The sequence below is a fragment of the Mycetomoellerius zeteki genome, unplaced genomic scaffold (genome assembly GCF_001594055.1).
Source record: "Mycetomoellerius zeteki isolate Tzet28-1 unplaced genomic scaffold, Tzet1.0 scaffold155, whole genome shotgun sequence".
NCBI lineage: Eukaryota > Metazoa > Arthropoda > Insecta > Hymenoptera > Formicidae > Mycetomoellerius > Mycetomoellerius zeteki.
This window is the reverse complement of record NW_017256500.1, coordinates 1,339,863-1,363,743: the sequence shown is the minus strand read 5'-3', so window position 1 is coordinate 1,363,743 and position 23,881 is coordinate 1,339,863. Positions and strand designations below refer to the sequence as shown.

Below are 23,881 nucleotides of genomic sequence, written 5' to 3'. Positions count from 1 at the left end.
TATCGATAGTAAGAACATATTGATTGATTTTTTGGATTCTTTTCAATTTATAATAAAAATGATCACATATTACTCACACGTTTCATTAACTTAAGAACAAGTCGCTCGTTTCTTATCCTTCTGTACAAGCTGTTCTAGAATAACGGAAAATATTTGCCAATTCTCTTCATTTATTCCCATCGTTGTATCATAAATCAAGCGATACTGAGACAATTAAAATCAGATGTCTTTATTGTTATTATCCTTATTTATAAATAAAATATTAAAATGAAATAAATATAAATAAATTGTCTATATGAGCCTCCACAGGTGTTCGTAAATTATATATTTATATGACGATAAAATATAATTTGCAAGCAATTAGTATGTACTTATTAACAAAATTAATTACAAAAGTAATTAATTTGCAGTACATTCCAATTTTTTGCGAATTATATCTTATCGCTTTATATATTATTTACACTAATAATCGCGAAAGCTCATAAGTAATTTACTTATATTTGATTTATTCTTGGAGAGAGAGCCACACAAAACTGTTTTTTTTTTAAATAAAACGTGAAAAGTAATTGATATATTCCGCGGTTGTAAATATTGTATTACTTTTTAAAGTTTCGAGTTACGATTTCATTTAAAATATCCGAGGAAATAATCAATTCTATGGCAATGACGTATGTAAACTTTCAAAAAAATATATACAGAGAAATATTTAAATTACACATTTTGTATTTTATGTGTTTTATTGCATTTTATATATTAAATTTATCACATTTATGTTATATCAAATAAATTCTTGGGGTGAATATTCAGTGAATCAACAAGATTCCAGATCTAAGTACTATCATTTCCTTGAAAAATCAACATTGTAAACGAAATCGACAGAATAAGGAAATTACGTCATAAAGATCTTTAGATTAATATCAAAATAGATTCCCATTTTTCTCTAATATTCTCAAATGTAAACGTAAACCTTGTATACGTAAAAATGTGTTCTTTTTTTCTGTCTTTATGCAACTTTGAAATTTATGTGAATTAATTTAACAAATAATAGTAAACGACCATTAACTAACCAATGATAACAGTCTTTTCGAAAAATCAGGTTTACCTGCCACGATGATTTATATTGACAAATTGTCGGAGAAGTAGAAAGATGTGTAAGTACTTGTTAAGTACGAAGTAGGAATACAATGCTTGTACGTATGCACATGAGGTGCCGCGTTTACGCGTCATGTCTCACGTGTGGGTTGCAAGATATAGCTCGAGGTCGTGCTGAGTGGGTTGCTCTCGAGTGGGGTCGTCGCTACTCTCAAGCGAATTTCTCCACCGGTCGATGGCTTACGCTTGCGCGCTGTTGTCTTTTCAGTGGCAGCTTTACTCCCGAGTTATGTACCAAATTTACACCGTGAGAACAACCCTGACACTCACCCATTAGCTGCGAGTGAAGATTAACGTTCGATAACGTTTCGATAACCCGATAGATAATACCGATCATATTCGATACAATCTCGAGACGTCGGCGTCGTCTTCTTTTGTCCGCTTTGAACTTTCTCAAACTCGGTGTCGAAGTTTATAAACTTATTTTCTGGTATTTTCTTTATTAAGGACGACTTCGACCAAACTCTAATTAATTTAATCGGTAGTTAAGTTCAGCAAAATCGTTTAAGGCAAAATATTTAAGATAGTTTGTTGTTCTTAATCTTTTTTCGATAGATTAAATATATATTCTATGGATTATAATCTAGTAATTTTATTCATGTTACATAATAAAAGAGTGTTGATTAAATTAATCGAAGTTTGATTCAAATCGCCTTAAAAAAATTAAGTTATTAAAGAATAAAAGAATTAAGAATTGTTTAATAAATAAATTATGTGGATACAGATATATAATTATCCGCAATTGATAATTGGCAAGACTTTCTTTATTTTCAAATGGAAGAAAATGATTTTCGTTTTGTCATTATTCTTTGATTACAAATTTTGTATAGATATTTTTTTATTTCACATCTAACACATTTAATGAATAATTTATCACTTCTACGAATCGTAATTAGATAATAAAACGTTCCTATTTTCTTATTTTCTTCATCGATATTTTAATTGTTTTATGATATCATCACAAAAGTATTATAAATAGCTATGCAAGCAGATACAAGTGGTATTTTGTTCTCAAATCCCCGAAGATGCATTTTACTATCAAATTGATTGGATGTATTTCCATTTTAAGTGAAGCTTCCCTTTGTTTAATTCAATTGAAATCTTGGTCATAAGAAACGGTAAATTACATGAATATGAAAAGATATTTGCAAGTTATTTTAGAAATAATTTATGTGTAAAAAATATATGATTTTCTCTCTCTCTCTCTCTCTCTCTCTCTCATCAGATTAATACCTGTAATCATAATATATCTTTTAATCAAGTGGTGATTGATGGAGCTGTTAAGTTCATTATTAATTTATTTAGAAATTAAACTCGGTAGAAGTTAGCGATTCACTGCAGTGTCAACATAATTCTGATATGACCATCTCATTCGTCTTGGAAAAAGTGATAGAAGTTAGTCTTTTTTTTGCTTCAATAGCTTACTGTGCGCTTGAAAATTTTATTTTTTCATGTTTCAATTTTTATCTAAAATTAATTTCAATTTTATCGTAATTGGATAGCTATATGTACATTAATAGATATATACAGAGAATATAATGCGAGTATCTATGTGTGCGAATAAAACATGGAAAAGTTGCTGACAATACCGGAACTAGAAGAGCGATAGTCAAGACACTGGCGAGAACACACAGTCTGCCGATAAACATGCCGGGGAAAGTTTTCGGTGTCATGTCGCCATAACCTACAGTGGTTATCGTAACTAAAACCTATCATAAACCTGGCAGTGTACTGTCAAAATCGTTGTTGGAAATTTCCTGCAGTGTTACAACAAGAAAAGTACATAGTTTTGATATCACACAAATTTTGCGAGAATAATATATTTAATCCTCATTCTCAAAGATCAGAGACAACAATAGTCAAGCAGAAATTTTCTTAAATTTATTTAACTTTATCTTTAAAGCTAATATATATTTATATGCAATTACACAGAAAGAAGAGTTGAAATCAAGTCTAAAACTAGGTTTTAAAAGTTTTTTTTTTTACAGAAAACTGCTTTCAGCAGATTCTGTAAAAGTTCTATCGTTTTGTTTAAACCGCACTTGGAACTGTGCCCTTAAAATATCTAGCTCTCGTGAAACCAGAAGTTGAAATGTACCTGCGAGCGTTCAACGTAGAATATGAGACTGGCAAAAAGCAAGATTCCTAGTACGATGAAGAAGATCAGTAAAGCCAACTCTTTGGTGGACGCCTTAAAGGTATGGATAAGGATTCCAAGTCCGAACAAGTACCTCGTCAACTTGAATAGTTGTAGAGCAAGTGCGCGCGCTATTGACAGAAGTTCTTAGATAAAGGTTTGGTTTTGTCAGAAATTCCGTATAGAAGCTCATCGTCGCTACTAGATCGATTGCGTTGACCGGCGACATGGTAAAGCGCTTCAGGCTGAGATTTACTTGTAATTAAGTTTCATAGTGTTCATATGTTACCATGACCGAAGATAGCTCGGTTAATTAATTATAAATTAGAATGAATTAACGTTATAATAAAATATTTAGGATAAGTATATATGATATATACTCAGAGAATACATATATGATACATACTCAGAGAAAGACATAGTTGTAGCAACTATATAGGTAATAACTATACAAGTTATGTAGAGTTTATGCAATATATGAGGAGCAGACTTTCAAAATGTATTTTGTCCAAAATTTTTTTGATTAAAGATATGACATAATGTTCAGTGTTGACAGACTGATAGTTTAAGCTACTCTACGATGTTCTGAAAGCATTTCTACATCACCAATTTATGTGCTGAAAAAAATCTTGACATTTGAAGTGCATTATGTCCTTTAACTAGGGACAAACAAAATGTATTTATTTAACATTTTTAGCAACTGTTTAGCAATTTTGTTGAAAATTGCATTTCACATCTTACTGATTGGTAAATTGTTATTTTCTGTAAGATGTGCAGTTTTCTTGTTGCTTTCTTTCTCATTTCCTGAAAATTATAAGTTTTGGACAAAACGCATTTTGAAAAATCTGCTTTTCATACATATATATTTTTGTTAACTTCAACCTGCTTTCCTGCAAAAACTACTTATTGGACGCAATTTTGTTAAAAGAAAAAGTTGTTTTTTATGCTAAAACGAACAACTTTTTCCTGTAGTAAAATTACATTCGATAAATAATTACTCGTATAATTTCAACCTGCTCTACTGCAAAAACTACTTGTCAGACGCATTTTGCAAAAGGAAATAATTGTTTGTTTTAGCATAAAGTATCGCGTCTTGTACTTCACGGGCGCGAATTTGAAAACACCCTGTATATATTTGGATAAACTATTTTATAACATAGTTATAATAAGTTACAAAATAGTTTATTTAATCACCTACAGTAATAGTACTGCGTTTTCTAACTACGTCTCCACTATGTCTTTTTATATAAATGTATATATTTTATGTATGTAGTTCTTACCACTATGTTGTTCTGACAAGAGAACTTCTGAAAATATTAAATTTTGATTTTAATGAAACTTTCTATACAGGTTACATAAATAGAATTTATAGAAAATATATAAAGTAGTTCTAAACTTTTTTTCATTATATTTAAAAAATTGTTCAAGATATTAAGAAATTGTGTTATAATTATAGTTTTATAATAAAATTATCTCTAAAATTATTTTTAAAAGTATTATTAATATTAATCAATTTATCAACAATATTATTATAGATAAATAGAGACAATTTTACTATAAAATTTTCATAAAGCACTTTTTTAATATATTTTAAATACTTTTTGAAATATAATAAAAAAAGCTGAAAACTGCTTTAAAGGACGACTTCACTTTTTAAAATCATTTATTTATTTAGCCACAATTGATATTTTCTACTTTAGTAAATTTTTCTATTTACGTAAATTGTATGTATACAAAGTTTTATTAGAATAAGAATTTAGTACTTTAAAAAATTCCCTTATGAATGTATGTACATACATTATCTTGCGCGCGAACAGACAAACCTTAAACATTCAGTAAAATGCAATTAACGATGATAATTAAATAGAAGCAAATATAATAAGACTAAGGCAGCGGAGTGTTTCCACATTGAGTGACTTAAGCATTACAAGCCAGTAAAAAAAACGCTCGATAAAAATCAATTTGAAAAGACTTATAAAAGACTTTTCTTAAATTTTTCGTATAGTCGTGTTTATCCTTTGGTAATTCCACTGGCGCGATTTTCCTTACGCAGAAACTGAATACTGATAGATGGATAAAAAATATCGATACACAGGTTATATGTTTGGCTTCTGCTGAAGAGTACGGTTCGAAAAGAATCCTCAAATACGAGACCGTAATCTTTGCCATCTCGTTAAAATCCCTTTACGATACTCGTCCTCGAAACCGAAAACCCGAGCGATTTCTTCGTCGCTGAGCTTTTCATCCTCGACGTCGAGCTTATTGAGGATTGCCAAGGTGACTTGCGAATCTTGATGTATACTGTATATGGCAATAACACGGCTCTACCTAGAGACAGTTATTTTAATTAAGAGATTATTAAATTATTCCATGAATGATATAATTACTTATAAATTAATTATGTCAAATTGTTTCTATATGAAACATATCACACAAAACAATGTATAAAAGCTTATAATAATAAAAACATTTTGTTTAAATAATTAAATATATAATAAACATTTTATTTAAAGAGTTTCTACATAGGTTTGAATTTTCCTGCGGTATTTATCATTTGATCAAGTATCAGCAAAGTGATGATGTTTCTTACCATTCCATTATTTTTTTCAAATTCTTTTTAATTTATGCGTGAAAGAAAATATAACTAACCTTATTTAAAGATATCAACAATGCTTTTTTTATTTTTTAATCTTTGGTTTAATTTTTTTAGAAAACTGATGCTAATTACAATTATAATTTTAATAAAATAAAGAAGAAATTAGATTTACATTAAAATTAATCTGTCTGATGCGACAGATTGTAAGCATAATTAGAGTTGCATTGAATAATTGACAGAATATTGACACGAAATTATTGAATTTGATATTCATAATTATATAAATAATTTAATAGAGTTAATAGAATTATATAAATAAGTTAATACTGTATATGTATCTTATTTTATCATATTATTTTTCAAGACATATATAATTTTCAATTGATAGTTAAATGACATTATGCAATTTATTTGGAGCAAAATTATCGAATCAACCTAATCCAAACGGGACCCCAAAATTTCACTTCCTTTTTAAAGAGTGGACTGTCCGTGAGATAATACAGTTTCTTTGCAATAATAATTGAGCACTTGCGCAAAAAGATCTGAATGTCTGTCATAAAAGTATAAGTATTCATTCAACCGGATCGTAATTCGTTAAGGTCGATCCGTTAACCGTGGCAATCTAGTCGCTGGGATTTTCTTCAATGTCACTTTATACGTTTCGTGTCGAACACCACCCACATTTAATGTCACTCCATCGTTCCATTTTCCGTCTTTTATTTTTTTTCGCCTTATATAGCTTCTCCTCGCAGAAAAGGATATCCGTTTGAAGAGGAAACTTGTAAAATTGCAAGGAGCAGCTAAATAAAGCGTAGCATTTGACGTCGATCTTTTCTGCTAATTAATAAGTAATTAAATGTTAAACACTACTCGATGAATTTTATTTTTATTTACTTTATCCGTGCGAATTTTCGCAAGAATCTTCAACAATTTAAAGAGGAAATATCAAAAGAAAAAAAATATTTTACAATTACACGCTTTGTTTCAGCGAGGCTCGTTTGACGACTATTCGACAGCATGAAATCATAAAATTCAATAAAAAGAAATAAATTGCGTCGCGCACGTACGTGTTTTCTTATCCTATAAATTCTGTTTATTTGTATAGCTCGCCACATACTCAAATCCGTTTATCGAGCTAGAAATGTAGAGTCACGTAATAGACAGAATTTGCCATGTTGATATTCTGTTAAAGCGAAAAAAACAGTGTACAGACATCAAACAGTTTACAGATCTCTTTTATTTTATATACAATAGGAATATTTTATACGTACGAGAACAATATCTGTAATATAATGTTCGCTATGAAACAATGTTGACTATTAGATGTCTATAGGATTACAGAATTAAAGCTTGATAAAGCATTTATTTTACGATAGAAATGTTGATAAATATTTACATTATCTCTCTTTTCGCATGTATTTAAAATTTGTCATGGATGTCCATGCACATCAATTTTAATGTAGTACATACGTACATATATGTATATGTATAAAGTATACAAAAATAGAAATAAACCCAAATGCTTTAGAAACGTTTCGAATTTTCAGAAATTTCTCTAAATGTCATTGTATTATAATTAATTATTCAAGAATGTAATATAATGTCAATTTAATAAATAACCAATAATATAAAAATGAGTCAAGTTATTTTTGCGAAAAATCAAGCAGTTATTTTTGCTAAAAATTAAACAATGTAGTGTTGTCCATAAATTAAAATACATAATTATATTTTTCAGAAACGAATGTTTCGGCTCCGTTTTGAGCCATTTTCAGCGTGAAGTAAAATATAATAATGGAATATTGATTTTTTCTTATCCTACATGCACAGTCCCGTGCAAGCGATTTGCCTTATCCAAAAGTTCCAGGAAAATTGGCAACAGTTCACAAGCATACACTGAAAAAAAGATTGGCTGCTGCAGCAAATTAGATGGTAAAATATGGCATAGCATTTTTAATTGGCTGCAACAGCCAATTTTTGGTTGCGTTAGCCTATCTGCAATGTCAGTATAGGATTTCGATAGACTGACACAACCAAAAATTGACTGTTGCAACCAATTAAAAATGCTATGCCATATTTTACCATCTAATTTGCTGCAACAGCCAATCTTTTTTTTTCAGTGTAAGAAGCATTGGAATACAAATTGCACATTGCGTCGTTAATTAATAAAAAAATGGTTCTCAGTGTAAAAATGAAGTCCGAAAACATTCTTATAATTAATATAAAATGAGAAGTTATATATAGTCAAACTGTTGATACAAATTCTGGAAAGCAAAAAATATGTCAACTTGCAATGTTTTCGAAATACATTTTTAAAGAACCTTCCAATTATATATTGCAGATAATGATGTCGTTTATTCAAAGATGCCAGAAATACTCGTGATAGTCTCAAAAGCATTATGATGTCATTTATTATTAAATAGTTTAAAAAAGATATTTGTTCTCCATTACCAAACAAATCTAAAATTTAAATACTATATATCTGTATAATTAAAATATCTATTTATAATGTAAATTATATTATCTCTATATGTATATTCTCTTTTATGCTTCGATATGTAATATGAAATCAAAATGCTAATATCCCTTTGTAATCTGAAATCTGCCGGTACATATGAAATCTGCATCGATTTTATACACAGATATGCATTTGTCATACGTGCGACCTCTCTGTATCAGTGAAAGAACTGCAAATACGTGTGTACAAGATGCTTCAAAAACATTTACATAATATATAAATTTATATATATAAATATATGATAATATAAATATATTCACAAATTTTACCTTTGAAAGCAATTCTGATAAATGAGATTTTTTATCTATAAGATTGACAAATTTGAAAACCGTATCATTAACTGGATACAAATATCAAGTACTTAACATTAATAAATTACATGAATTAACTTTAAATTAAAATAATGTTAAAATATACACATATATTATAAAAATAAGGTTGAAAATTTAGCAAACAAACAAATCAGTAACTCAACGAAAAAAGATAATAGAATTAAAATTCTATCAACTGTGTGATTAAAATTATATCGATCAAAATACTTAGTCACTTGAACTTCAGAGGGTAGTTCCGGTCGCGTAACAAACAGGGTGACGGCGGAAGGATGTGCAGGAGCTCCATCTGGTCTCAACGTAGCCAGTCTTGTACTCTGCTCCTCTTTCTCCTTCTTAATTTCTCTCTCTCTCTCTTTCTCTCGTTTCTCCTTCTCGCCCCTTTTCTCCTTCTCTTCTTCGCTCATCCCATAATCGTAGGCGTCGGTACTTCCACGCGCATGTACGCCACAAAACGTAGGCGTCGCAGCTTTAAGGACGACGCTCGTCTATGACGTCATATTTGTTTCATTCCGCCGTGCCAACATGCGTCCGGCTTGTCTTTTCAATATTGCAACTGTGTCATCTCGTTTATCTCGCTCCCTCTACTGCTCTTACCATCGCCACCCGCTTTCCCCATGGTCTCCTCATTCATCGCCGCAACATGCCAGTTCTATCACAGTATGTTTAACATGTCGCTTTTTTTTATCTTTCCTTCCAGCTAATGCCATTGTCCCATATGCACACGTGCCCGCAACGGAACGATTCTCTCGTTCATTTCCTGGTTTACCTTTGATTCAGCGACAATGCTATTAGCCTGATTACTGTTCACCTAATTATTTGCTACCATGATGTTTTAACATTGAAACATTCTGTGATATAAACTAGGCGTTCAGATAATTAAGAATATATATGGATAAGTCAACTCATAGTATAAAAAATGAGAAAGAATTAAATAATTTTATAATCACAAAAATATAAATACAAATACAATATATACTACAATTATATATTTATAAGAAATATAATTATGTAATATAATTATATTTGTATTAAGTGTAAATATGTATAATTTGGTATGTAAATATGTAAATATTATATAATTGTACATGTGAATTATTACGTAATTATAAATGTTTCAATTTAACATGGATTAATTATTTGATCACTTTATCATTTGGCGCAACCTCGGATAACACAAAGAAATGCTTTTCCATTTCGGTTAATGTTTTACCGATTACGAAGAGAATTAATTGTAAGATCTTCTTATAAAATTTTCAGTAGAAAAGTGTTGAGATTGTCGTTAATTAGTTCGACAGAGTTCGCCGCTATATGAAAATAATCGGGAAAAATTTATTTATGAACGACGTTCATAATATTTGCCCCATCGGCATTAAACGAACAAGACACGGATAAATATCACGGTATTAATACGCGATAGCGAGAAAAACGTGCCGTGCAGCTCACAAAGCGAATACACGAGTCGAGAGTAACGAAGGTTACAAATATCCCCACCGCGTCAACTACCCCCGTCATCATCATCCCTCTTTTGCCGCGAACATCCGCTATGATTTTCCTCCCCGTTTCAATTTCTCCCACGCTTCCACTCCCTCCATTCATCCCCCTCTATCACGTCGCCGCTTCTTCCACCCTGTCTCTGCCGTATCTACTCTCCTCGTATCACGCGGTCTTCTTTGCACCAGCACGCGCACCCTCCGGTTGCGTCTCTTCCAACTCATAGGAGAGCTCGTCATCCCTCGCGTTCTCGCGAGGACCACCGAGACGCGTCGCTTCGATCGTGTCCGACGTATGCCACAACGTCGTCGTGGTGGCCGTCACCATCGCCACCTTCGCACTCGTCGTTGTCGGATCCTCCGCGGCACGTATCAATCGCCAGGAGTCTGCCGACGACAGATTACCGCGAATCCGTCGAGGCGCGAGTGTCGCGTAAGGACACAGTCGGGTGGTGGATCCGTCATCCCGCTCGTGCGATCATGAAGGTCCTGCGGGTGCGAAGCGCGCCGACGAGATAGTCTACGAGGAAGCTGGCTCGCTCGCGGGAATCTCTCGGTTCATTTCCGAGAGTAGGACAATTACTCTCGTTCGAGAGGGAAAAAGTGGGTAGATCGATAGGCCAGCTGGTGTGCGTGTTCGCAACCGTTTTCCTAGCCAGTCGGTGTGACCGCGCGGGGTGCGGCCCAGGATGGTGAAGGCACCGAGCGTGGCATCCGCCGGTGGTCCGGCGGGTGTCAGGAGGATCCATCCCGGTCCCGAAATTGCCATGAACCCGAGGAATCTGCCCACGGCATCCGCGAGCATGCCGCCTACTATGCGGGGAGATGCCAACGTTGTCGGCAGAACGACACCCGTTTATTATCCTCAGGTACCGTCGAGATCCCAATTCCAATGATAGACATGTTTATGCGTAGAAAGAACGCGAATGTATATTCAACTGCTGGAGCATTGGATCAGTTGAGCTGTACGACTATTTTCCAAACCAACAACCGCGTTTTTCATTCACGGCACTTCTACACTTTTATTTACTCTAAAAATGGAACGCATATTATAAATAATGAGAAATAAATAAACTAATAAATATAAATGAATAGACATAGTCTTGCCGAAAGCTTCAGCTTTACTTTAACAAAAATCGTGTTTTGTTCTTTTTTAATTCATGATTTATGTGTTATGGAATCGTTATTCATACAGAAGAACAAATTTAGAATTTGATTTATTGTAACGCATACAACAGCTTTACGACCATACGACCATGATATAATGTTACATTTGTATCTATATAAACTAAATTGTAAGTAATGCAGTATCGATACTATTGTACTAACTTGAACAAAATTCTTATTTTACATAACTTTTATTTTATATCTTTTTTCGCATCTGTATTATAAAAAGAAAAAAATTAGAGCGTTTTTTGATAATTGAAATTTATTTACTGCGTTTGCAGTTGTAATCAAATCTTGTCAATCGTTGACAGGTTAAACTTGAGCTTATTCATTGCTTGTTACTTTTGATATATTTTACTAATTAATAAACAAATTTATTAAAATAGTGTATATTTTTTAATTAACTTTTGGAACAAAGTTTCTGAGGAATATATTGTACTTTCTTCTATGCGCAGTTTATTTTCTTTTGCTACTATTTATTATATATCTTTATTGTTTTTACATACTTATCTACATATTTAACTATATTTATTATTGTTAAATCAACAACAATTTTTGTTTATTATTTTGTTTATAAATATTTTTTAATTAATTAAAAAATGAATTAATGCTGCAATGACAAGCTTTCTTTGGGTTAGGTAAATAATAATATTATTTTCTAATCTTCTCTTCCTTGGAGAATGAGGACATTGCTCGCGCTTCAAAATCCGTTTCCTGCGACCGAATGTAGGTCAATCTCCTCGAGAGAAACGCTCTTCGTTTGGTGACGGCTGAAACGTTTCCCTCGTCCGTCTCGTTGATCTCTGCTAAACGGAGAACAAGCCGAATGAATCCTGTTTCCGGAAACCGATAATACGATAGACATTAGACAATGTCATCACCATGGACAGAAGATAGCGGAACTCCATGCTTAGGAAAGGAATAATGCAAGAACGGTAATGAAGTCCGGGAAATTACAGAAGTTTAATGCAGCGACTATTGCGATTTCCGATAACGTAGCTCGGTACAATGAGCCGTGTATAGCTACAGAACTTCAATGAATGAAGCAGTTTACAGTACTCAATCGCGCGGGCGCGAAGAGCGATACAATTTTTAACTGTCCCGCGGAAGACAATACCATCATATACGAGAACCTTTTGTTTTTTTCATTTTTTACGAGTGTGATTTCATGTTTCAACATTCATAACAAGAAATATTTTTAAACCAGTATTTCGAATCTTGAATATCAAATTTCTAGCAAGGAAGTTTGCCGGAAATTTAATATCGCCAATAAATGTTTTAGATCTTGTTTTGATCGAAAATTATATCTATAATTAATATCCTGTACAAATTTAATTTTAATCGCAATATTGCAAATAGATCTTCGTAGCGAAAAGTAAAAAAATAATAATAAGTTAAACCAGATCTCTACGTGAAGTAAAGAATTGATAAATACAGTCGAGGCTGGAAAATGTGAAAACTTTATGTAATTCTACCTAAAAAAGTAACACGAATAAAAATGACAAGTCTACGTATATGTTTTTGCAGTAATTTCATTTAGAGAGTTTTCTCGTTTCCTGATAGCATTGGACAGTAATTAGTTTTCAGGTATCTTTCTTCCCTCGCATTACTCAGTTACATTCGCTTCTCATTTCAATTTTCGAAAGACAAAATCCTTTTGTTATCAAGATTATACTCAAGCATCAGAAAGCGTTGTCATCAAAATCACCTATCAGTTAGCAATACAAATCAGTCTCTCACAACGATTCCTTTGAAATACCACACTTCAATCACATCCGCGTAGATCGCTCCGCATGTCAATCAACGTCCGTAACCCGTCGGAATTGTTCTCTGGTTGGGTTTCCGGAAATATAATCGCGCCTGTTTGCGACAGGTTGACGTCTCGACGCAGGTAGACCTCCACAGCGGCTTCGGCGGTCCTGGTGGTGTTATGGACTCCTGGGATCGTCGCGCGACGCCGTTGTACTCGCGCGAGGACATCAAAGAGCAGTACTGCATCACCAGCCGGCAGTTGGACGCCGTTGAGAAGTCCGGCGGCGGTTTCTTCGGATGCCTGTCCACGAGGGGACCGTCGCCGTGCAGCTCCACCAGGAATTCTATCCTGTCGGCGTGCGTGCGTAGCGTTCCCAGCGACGAGAACCTCTGTGACGCGCCCTATCCCCGAAGGCCCCTCCAAATTATGTACCGTCAGCCTTATCCGACCTATTCCCGCGGTTTATCGCGGTACGACCTTGAGGACGAGACGGACTGGATCGAAAGTTCCTACTTCAGACGGCGCCCAAGATCGTTTTGCACCGTACCCGATCCGAAGAGGTAAGTAAGAAGACAGATCGATCTCTTGCGGTAATAGACTTCTTCCGTCAGAATTCTGAACGCGAAAAACAACTATAATCTATCAGCGTCGACAAGTCGAGAAATTTAAACGTTTAAGAGCAATTACTTCGAAAAACTGATGGCAGTATATTTATTAATTTCCAAATATTGCAATATATGAAACTGCAATTCTCCGATGGCGATAAAAAAGTATTTTCGCAAATTTACAATTATATTAATGGACGTGATATACATGAGATATTTATATATAAACATACATATATTTTTCAAATCAAATATGGCTTTTTTGGTTTCATATTCCAATTACGGTAATTACTAGAGTAGTCATCGTATGCAGTATACCTGCATACGCGAGATTGACACCTGCGAAAAGCGATATTATCTTCGACAATTTGGCAACCGAGTGCTTCGGATATTTGGGGCAAATTACTCCGTCGAGACACGTTTAGAATGTATATCTACTAATCGATTTATCGGTAAAGACTTTAGTAACATAATTGATCGAAAGGCGTGTCACAGTGTAAATGGTGAGCGTGCCAGGGAAACGAAATTGAAGTCTAAGGGGAAGAAATGTTCTTTTATCTACAAATGTGAAAAAGTTGGAAATCAAAAAATTATTGTAAATATTATATATTATATTGTTGTTAGGAAAATCATACAATTTTACTAGAAAAGTCGATTGTGAGTTTTTGTTAAGAAATCTATAAAAATCTGCACTGTTAAATCTATAATGTCAAATTTAACTTAATTTAAGTAGCCTCACTGCTCCTCTCAATACATCGTTATTTTATACTAAAACTTTGATACCATATAGTGTCAATTTAACACTATAGAATATCAAATTGGCACTACACGGTGTCAAATTTATCTATTGTTTCAGTATAAAATAACGATATATTGAGTAGAAGCAGTGGCGACGTAAATTAGGTTAAATTTAACACTATAGATTTAACAGTGCGATGACGCTTTTTTACACAATTGGTATAGCAAAAAAGTCATATTCAGAAATTTATCATCATACTTATATTGATCCGAGTATCTTTTATGGTTTTAGATAGACTTTATAAAAAAGGTATTTATATAGCACGATGTTCCATCGACTGTTACGTATAAAGCCTTCCGTGGTCTCCTCATAGCATAGTGTCTAGGGTTGGGTTTATTTCTGATTAGAATGAGTGTTGCACCGCCCCTTTATCAGCTTTTTAAGGTCAACTGAAAGCGGTCGATTAAAAAATTATGGTTGCGCAAAATCGCTGTGTATGTGCAGAATATGCGGAAAAAAGTCTGGAGCTAGATAATGATGTGAATAACGTAAATATAGTCTCGTGCTATCGATCTTATTTTAAGTTTACTAATTTTTCTGTTTATGCATTTATTTTTCACGTAATTATTTTACGGTAAAAATTATCTTTGTGCAATAATGTCATTTTTTTAAAATTAATGTATAAAATATATGTATTTATATATACGTAAGATGGTCATATGCGCTTCGATAGAATGACACGTTGTCATTCTGTTTCCCTCATGATACATCCGTAACGTGTGTAATCGAATCATATTTGCAACAGTACCTATATATACTCGCTTGATATTTTAGCTCACTTAATTTTCATTATTAACAAAGAAACATACTTTATTGAAAAATTCTCAACAGTATTTATTCAACTTTTAAAATAACTGACAAAATTTTAATTGATGATTACCATATGTCTGTGATATAAATTTTATAAAAAAGCAGCACTTATTTTAATAAAGATTGAATTAATATGAATAATTTAAAGTGATAATAAACTAAATTGAAAAGTGCTTTAGACATTTATAGAAGCTAGGATCCATCTCCAATTATGCTGATATTAATTGAGATATCGATTGACAATATAAATTATTGTTTAATGGTATTATAATTTCACAGTATAATTTTTTATCGCGATAGATACACTTGGGTCCCGGAGGACGAAGAATCCATGAAATTGGAAGGTCCACGACCAGTCTTACCACCAGTAGTACCTCCTCCTCCTGCCTCCGTGATGATGCAAATATCGCAAGCTCCAAAAGCGAAACACGTGAGCTTCGCAAGATCGCATACGCTTACATCGTTTGAAGTCCCAAGGAACATAAGCCCTCCGAGACCACATAATCCGGAACGTCTTATAGATTCGCAGCCGACTATGCAGAATACTATACTGCCTTCGTCTTTACCCTTAGCTCATCCTTATCCTGGCATTGAGCCACGTGTTCTCGTACTTGGTAAGTCATGCATTTTAATATCGCGTACGACTGAATAGTTTCTTAATATAAGCTATAAATATAAGATTATAAAATATTAATTATAAAAGTATAAATAAAATATTTTTATATTGTTTCTTAGTTGAAAAAAAATTATTAATTTTTATTGAAATTTAATCTGAGGTTTCATACTGTGCAGCAACTGCGCACGGATGATACATATCGTCCCGCTATTTTGATCCCAAGCCAAGTATCGCAGATTATGTGGGGAAAGTAGTTAAAGCTATTTACTAACGGCCGGTTTGCGACGCCAAAGCTCACTACACGCTAAACTAACATGAATTAAAGAACTATGATGTAATAAAATTCTTCACAATAAAATGAAAAAGCGAAAATATATACTTGAAGTTGCAAGTGTAAAATAAATTTTTGTTATTATACTGCATTGTTAAAAATTATTAAATAAAATACATATGTATATAGTGAACTAAATTTTATATTAGTAACTTTTAATTTTTTGACAAGTTTGAAATTAATTTTGTCATTATAAATTTTGTATAAGAAATTTATTTAAAGATTCTTTATTTATTTATATAAAATTACTTGAGAGAAAATAAAATATTATTTTTACACAAAAATATTATTTGCATTTTATTTAAATATTCAAAGTACCAAGTATTTAAAAAATTAATTAAAGTTTATTTAAAACAATTTCTCTCAAGTTTGCTATAATAAATTGACAAACTTTGTTACAGTTTACAGATCAATTCGCGGCCGATTTGTAGCAGTTTATTTGTTCCAGAGAAACAACCTAAACGCGGTGCCATGAAGACTCAGGCGACACAAACCGAGCTCCCGCCAATGTTTCGCGGTCGTATACTTCCGGTGACTCTCAGTCCTAGAACCATCCATCGCGTCAAGATGGTTTCGCAAGGTGCTCAAACTAATGGTATTTTCAACGGTAGAAAATTAACCAAAAGTTACTCGGAAGCTGGACAGTTAGGAACGCCGCTTGGTGGCCAGGCTGGTGCGCCAGTGAAAGAGGAAACTGAACACGAGCCGCTCCATAGGACTCAAAGTGAAGAGCCACCAAGGTCACCCTTTCTTATTTCAACAACACCACCACCTATTCGCTCTATCACCACCACCGTTGTCGTCGAAGAAACTTTGCCAAACGGAGACATCGCAATTGTTCCTATTGGCGTTGTAAGTATTTTGATATAAACTCTTGTACATTTTACACAAAAAACTTTAATCTGTTAAGAATAAAGTGTAGAATCATGCATATTTCTATATTTGACACAACAAATTTAATTTCAACGAGTCGATAAAGAATAATGATAGTAAATCATTTAATAGTAAATTATCTATTCTGTGTTTATTTCAGTGTAATCAACATCGTAAATCCCTCGATATAGACGATCAGGAGATTTTTATAAATTTCAAACCGGCACCGGTGTCGCCTGATGCTCGCGCGCTTCTTAGCCGGATCTCCGAGCCCACTCATCGATTCCTTCCTCTCCAGAAGACCTTCTCCGATGGCGAAATTCGTGTCGAGAGACGTGAACTTATTGGAGAAAGTAGCGAGCCGACTTATCCTCACACTTGCAGAAGGAATCAGCAGGATTCTTGGGGCAGAACTGTCAGAACACCCGTCCAATTTTCCTCGACACCCGAGGATCTATCTTTGTTGCGAAGCCTCTCGCCTCATGAGGATCATCACGAAGAGGTAGATAAACATTTTGAAACGTATTTTGCTAATTGAAATTTATCGTAATATATCAAATAAAATTTTTTATAAAATAATTGCATCTTTTTAGGAGTTCCATGAAAATCTAATACGTCGGGGTCTCTTTCGAAAAAGAAGCGTATCCCTTGAGGATGGTGTACAAGGTCAATCGTCAGATGATTTTATGCTTCCTAGGTCACTTCCAACCTCCCCTACATCGCCAACCGCAACAGCAAGTGTGTATTATAACGCAATAATAGCCACTCATTTTACTGTTAGTGAAGAAATTCTTGTAGAATATAATCAACGATACTTTTTAGCAACACGAAGAATTTCGCAGACCCCGAAAGACGATTCGTTGCCCACCTGCGCCTTACTGCATACTGCAGTCTATCCGCCTGCTTTTAGTACTGGGACCGGCATCGCCGGTACTAGTATCGTCGGCCAGGTGACTTCACCGTTTGCCTCCAGTGATTCTTTAACGAATGACGTGACCAGGGACCACAGCGACGGAATATGGAACGAGTCGCAAGCGACAGTTCTTCAAGCTGATTCGTTAGCTCTACTGACGCCATCCTCGCGGAGAAGACATCTCCTGCTTTTGCAACATCAGCAACGTTCCTCGATGGACACCGAAGCTCTGGACGTGGAAGACGAGGTGGAACCTTGCCCGCCGAGTCCGAGAATACGTCTGGAACCAGCCACTCCGGTGCAACCCCTCACACCAAGGTAGATTAGGATTTATTTTAATAGAATCTCTTCGGTAGAGAATATTAAAGTTATTAAATCATATGCGAAGCAACCAATCCGATACTCTGATCAAAAGATATCAAGAGATTTTCGTATCTGTATTCTGTTTTGCATATTACTTTACTTATAGGAGGTACTTTTTACAGACGATCTTACAGAATACAAGATCTGTTACCAGTACAGTTTCAACAAATTTACTACAATGATGTATCCACAGCAGCACATTTTTATGCATACGATATGTAAGACTACAACACATTCTGATCTGGTTTCATAGTAGTTCCCCAATTTAAAATACGATATTTTCGATAAATCATCCTTAGAACACACATCTCAAGATATATTGTTGTACATAATCATTTTGTACATAAATTAATATGTATATTTGAGTGGACATACATTTTTACATACAATCAAACAAAAAAAATGAAATGATAGGTAATAATTTCAATAATTGGTATTACTTTTTCTGTGATAACTCTTTTTATAAAAGGATATAAATTGCTAAAAAATTCTATGGACTTATTTTTTATAATTTTTAAGAAATTATTATAATTTTTAAAAATTATGATTATAATTTTGTAAATATATTTTTTTCTCGGCTTTGTAATAATCATTATAATTAATATTTATATATACTTTATATTTTTGTTTGACTTTATTTTGTGTTTGTATAATAAAATGTTAAAAAATACTATTACCTATAATCTCCCAATATAGCAATGCATAGTGGATACGTGGTTAGGGATTTGTAGCAACGAAAACATTTATCCTTACGTTCCCTTAAAAAATATATTATCGTCAATGTATATATTTTTTCCTTAGTAATATTGCAATCAATGTGCATAAAATGTTTATCCCACAACATTAAAGTTGATACCCTGCTTTTTCTTCAGGTCTTTTTCTCCATACATTTAGATTAAAATTTACGTTCTTCTTCCCAGTATCGAATCATCTATTTCTGCGAGTAACGGCCGACCGAGAAGTGGATTACGCCGCGCGAGTCCAGGCCCGCCGTTGTCTCAACCCCAGTCGCAGTCGTCGAGCGAGTTCGGTTTGAGCCTAGCAAGGACCGATTCGGGCGGACGTACGAATACCGATATTTCCGAGACCTCCGAGGATTATGTCACTGCCAATACTTCTACGGAAACCGGGACCACTACAGGCACGTCCGCCACGACCAGTTCCTGGTCGAGGCCACCACAGACGTCCAGTGCCGCGGCGTCGGCGCCCGCTTCGACCACCGCGACCGCCGCCGAAGGCAGCTCCTTCGAAAGCGCAAGCTCAATTTACAGTCTGGCGAGGAGCGAGGTAAATGCTCGTTAGTTATATTTTAATTATGCCGGAGGGATGTTATTCAAATTAAACAATTTAAATAAATTTGCAAGATAATCACTATATACACAATATAAATGCACATTAGCACTTAATTTTTTGCACCTATCTTTGGGGCAAATTTAGTTTCTAATTTTTATTTTTAATTTTTTCTTTAAATAAAAAATGTATTAAAATTGGACTTAAGACTTTATATAATTTTTAATTTATATTATAGATCTAATTTAAACTCTAATTTGAACTTAATTTTCCGCAAAATAAAATTCATTTAAAGTTAATTAAGCAACAGAATTTTATCATATTAGCAAAAAAATTTAATTAAAATTTGTATTTTACGTTATTAGGCTGTTATCGAGGAGCCGTGTAGTCCGCCACCAATTTTAGAAGAAGCGGAAATTGCATTTGGATTAGAACTACCTCCACCGGCAATGAGGTCTAGTAGCAGCAGTAGTTCAGGTAGCTACGACCTAAAGGACGCGATGACGGATATATGTCCGAATAATGATTTAGAGCAAGTCGCTCCACGCAGTGGACACACCTCAGAGACTGAATTGGATCGAGATGTAAGTTTACAATATTATATAAATTTATATAATAAAAATATTTTTGTTCAAATTTGTGAAAAGTTCGAAGACATTTACAGTCAAATTACGTGTTGCTGTAAGATATGGTATATAAAATAAAATAAAATATTTATTAATCACAAAAGATTTATTGTTTCACTTCGATAGGAGGGTCATCGATCGTCGTCCGGAGGTTACGCCGAGTCGCCACCTGATGTTCGCATGTGGAGCGAAGAGGAACGTCGTCGAAAAAAGAAAACTTTCAGCTTAGACTTCCTCGGAGGAACATCGAGCAACGTAGAACTGGAGCACTCCGCGGAGCCGGTATATCCGGAGAACGTCGAGGTCAGCCCGACTCCTAGCCATCGCCACAGATCGCGCAGCAAGCCAACGTCGACTCGGAGTCCTCACCGGAATAATAGAAAACGGGACTCCGTGCAACAGTCGACGCAAATGCAGCAACAACAACAAGTGCTCAGAAGTCCACAAAAGGAGGAATGGAGAATGGAGCAAACCGAGGATGGTCCACACGCGCCGACGTCCGACGATTCAAGCTGCAGTCATCATTATCATATGCATCATTATCACCATCATCACATGCATCGGGAAGGTGCAGAGAACGCGAGACATCGTCGGACCAGGGAAAGCCCAAGAAGAAAGACTAGTGGTTATATTTCTACCAGAAGACGCAGTAATGAGGTAAGCACGACTTGCACGACGATTGCTAATATACTCGATACTTTGTCATTCTTTTATTAAGAGAAAAAGATTCGTACATGGAAAGAATGGTTTGTCAAAATAACTAAAAATTTGGCTAGATCTGAAAATAATTTTATTGGATCCTGAAATTATGTAATAATTTAAAATCAATTATGCATTGGGTTGAAACAAAAGTTTATAGTGCTATTCCATTTGTATGTATTATGTCTACATGATTTAAAAAAAAAATTGATAATTAAAGTCAAAATGCTCCTTTCATTTAATCCGCGATAACACAGCAAAAAATCTTAGGAACATTTATTATAAAAAAATTTTGTAAGGGGGGGAAATTTTAAGCTTCACGTTAGAGAGTCAAAAATTTCCGTAAGTTTTTTTTTCGGTTACGTGACAGGCTTACAAACTGAGAAGAAAATTTCCTATTTTATCCTTGTTTAGTTTTTTATATCTATATATATAAACTATCAAATTTGCGAAGGCTCCAAAAACATAGTGGTCTCTTGAAAGTAGAGATTTTAAGCTTTACAACTTTTTTTTAATTTAAGTTTCGTTCATTTTTAACAAAGTTACAGTTGCTTGAATTTGGAAGTTCGTAGTGCTACGAACTTTTTTTCCAATCCAATAGAACACTCAAGGGTTTACGCTTCATATTACGTAACTATAGAATTTTGATTACTATAGTTACATTATGATATGTAGCCTAAACTGATTACTCGAATTAGTCACTTATTAAATTACACCAAAATATCATTTATTAAATTATACAAGCAAAAAATTTTTTTATGAGAATGAGCATCATTTAACAAGAATACTGTAACGTTTTAAACCTGGAAAAATATTTTAGCGCGCGATATGCAGAATCAGAATGTATGTAAATTTGCACAAGAATAGTACAAAAGAAGTATGTATTTAACAAAAAAATCGTCATAGAAGCACTCTAAGATTCGTTTCAACAGAATATACGGGTTCTTATGTAAAATTTGATTCATATATATTCTGTAGGCCGATATATTCATATCGGCCTACAGAACTTCATATCATGAGATATTGCTAGAATGTCAAAACTTCTTGCAGCACTATTCATCATGTTTAAGATTTTTATTTAATCATTTTGATGTTCCAAAAAAATTATTTTTTGTATTTAAACATTTATAGATATCTTATCAAAGTTTCTCTTTCTGCGAAATTCTTTTTCTTCTCTCTTCGCACATTCTATATCTATAAACAATCGCGTTGCAGGATAAGAACGCGGCGTTAACGGGCAGTTTACCGCGAAGGAAGTCCCGTGTCGCGGACGACATAGTTTGTTCTAGTCGCTTGAGTCCTGGACGTTATCAGCGTAGTCCAGGGCACAATGGTCAGCGAGCGCTCGTCATAGAAGCACAAAGTCCGGAGGCGAGACTGAAAGCACTGTCGGCGGAATCGTTGAGATCCGTCAGTCCGGGCAGCGACAGTGTCTTTTATAGCGAGAGCGCCGATCAGCCTTGCATCTCCGTTGCCGCTTTGGACGCTGCGCACTGTCATCATTGTGGCAGAGAGGTGATATATTATTTATCGTGCATTATTCATTTGTCTTTCACTTTAACCCTTTTCTCCGAGATGACCTCTTTGTGAGGATAATATTGTTTCGTCATTCGAACGCGCTCTTTACATATATGGAAATGTGTTCAATTTTATACCATTTTAAGTCTTTCTCTCTCTAATTGTGTTTTATACTTTTATGCGATATTAATAATGCATTACAAGAATTACTTTGAATTGTCTAAGAGGAGACTTTAAGTGCAAAGAGTTAATAGGATTTAATGACATTATACCGTACTTGCTTACGATCAAAAGCTTTCTCGTAATAATTTTTAAAAATTAGAAAGATAAATGTAAAATGCATTTCTGCATCTTTATTGTAGTTTCAAATTAGAGCATTTTCTTGCGAGTATTACAAGTAAAGATATGCAAAGTATATTTGTTACACATTTAATTTCTGCCACTTTCTAAATATTGACGTAATCGAGAAAATGATTATTATTTCCTTAAAATTTTGCCGTTTAGAATGTCGTAGTAATCCTTTGAATAGTTGTTTTTACCCCTTAAAAATCTCATTTATTTTTTGTAGTCTGCTTGTACAAATGTTGATTACACAAATAACTATGTCTTTTGCTTGATATATTAATGAGTTGTATAAATAAGTAGCGCATAGAGATAGCGTATAGATTTATCCTCTACTTCTGAAATTAACTTCGATATATTTTCTTACATATCATTTTTTACGAATGTAATTTCTAAAGAAAAATAAGACTGTATTACAAGTAAAAATATTTGTATTAAAATACAAATATCTGTGAAGTTTACATATTTTTTTTAACAATAGAAAATGTTTACACATATTTTAATAATTATAAAAATATCAAATCTCGTTCTACTTTTTCCACTTTTTGTATATAAATAAATGTTACTAAAATAAATAAGTTCCATAAATCTTTTAAAAGATTGTAAATATTTGTCTTAAAGATTAAAATAATCGAAAATATACAGACCTTTAATATTATGAGCTATTAGCATCTATGTATTTCTATAGATTTTCAATGTCATAAATGCTCAACTGCACGTAGAAAATTAAATACGAATGCAAAGTGGTACTTCTTTCTATCTATTTATCTGTCAGTCTATCTGCCTTCTTTCTCTATCGTGTATGCCCTCCTGTTGCTTCACTCCCGAGGTGTCGGAAGAGATCGTTCGACCACCGGCAGGTTTTGCGGACTCTCCAGAAGGACACAGAACATCTTCCAAGCACGTTACAGGACATCGGTTGTACAAGAAATTCGACAAGCGGTACAGATCGGA

At 33.8% G+C, this 23,881-nt stretch overlaps 1 protein-coding gene and 1 pseudogene across 1 annotated transcript in view; one reads left to right on the top strand and one right to left on the bottom strand.

The window, feature by feature from the left end:
• Positions 1-2,700: 2,700 nt before the first annotated feature.
• On the bottom strand, positions 2,701-9,348 carry LOC108720645 (potassium voltage-gated channel protein egl-36-like; annotated as a pseudogene).
• A 1,199-nt stretch (positions 9,349-10,547) lies between these two features.
• The window catches only part of LOC108720786 (uncharacterized), a 21,304-nt gene continuing 7,970 nt past the window's right edge, over positions 10,548-23,881 (top strand). The window contains exons 1-13 of the mRNA XM_018444967.1: positions 10,548-11,091; positions 13,263-13,702; positions 15,657-15,970; positions 16,752-17,155; positions 17,337-17,678; positions 17,770-17,914; positions 17,999-18,407; positions 18,575-18,670; positions 19,373-19,739; positions 20,108-20,326; positions 20,495-21,025; positions 22,283-22,582; positions 23,757-23,881. Coding sequence (XP_018300469.1) covers positions 10,912-11,091; positions 13,263-13,702; positions 15,657-15,970; positions 16,752-17,155; positions 17,337-17,678; positions 17,770-17,914; positions 17,999-18,407; positions 18,575-18,670; positions 19,373-19,739; positions 20,108-20,326; positions 20,495-21,025; positions 22,283-22,582; positions 23,757-23,881 — 3,872 coding nt within the window. The 5' untranslated portion in view covers positions 10,548-10,911. The remainder of the gene's footprint in view (positions 11,092-13,262; positions 13,703-15,656; positions 15,971-16,751; positions 17,156-17,336; positions 17,679-17,769; positions 17,915-17,998; positions 18,408-18,574; positions 18,671-19,372; positions 19,740-20,107; positions 20,327-20,494; positions 21,026-22,282; positions 22,583-23,756) is intronic.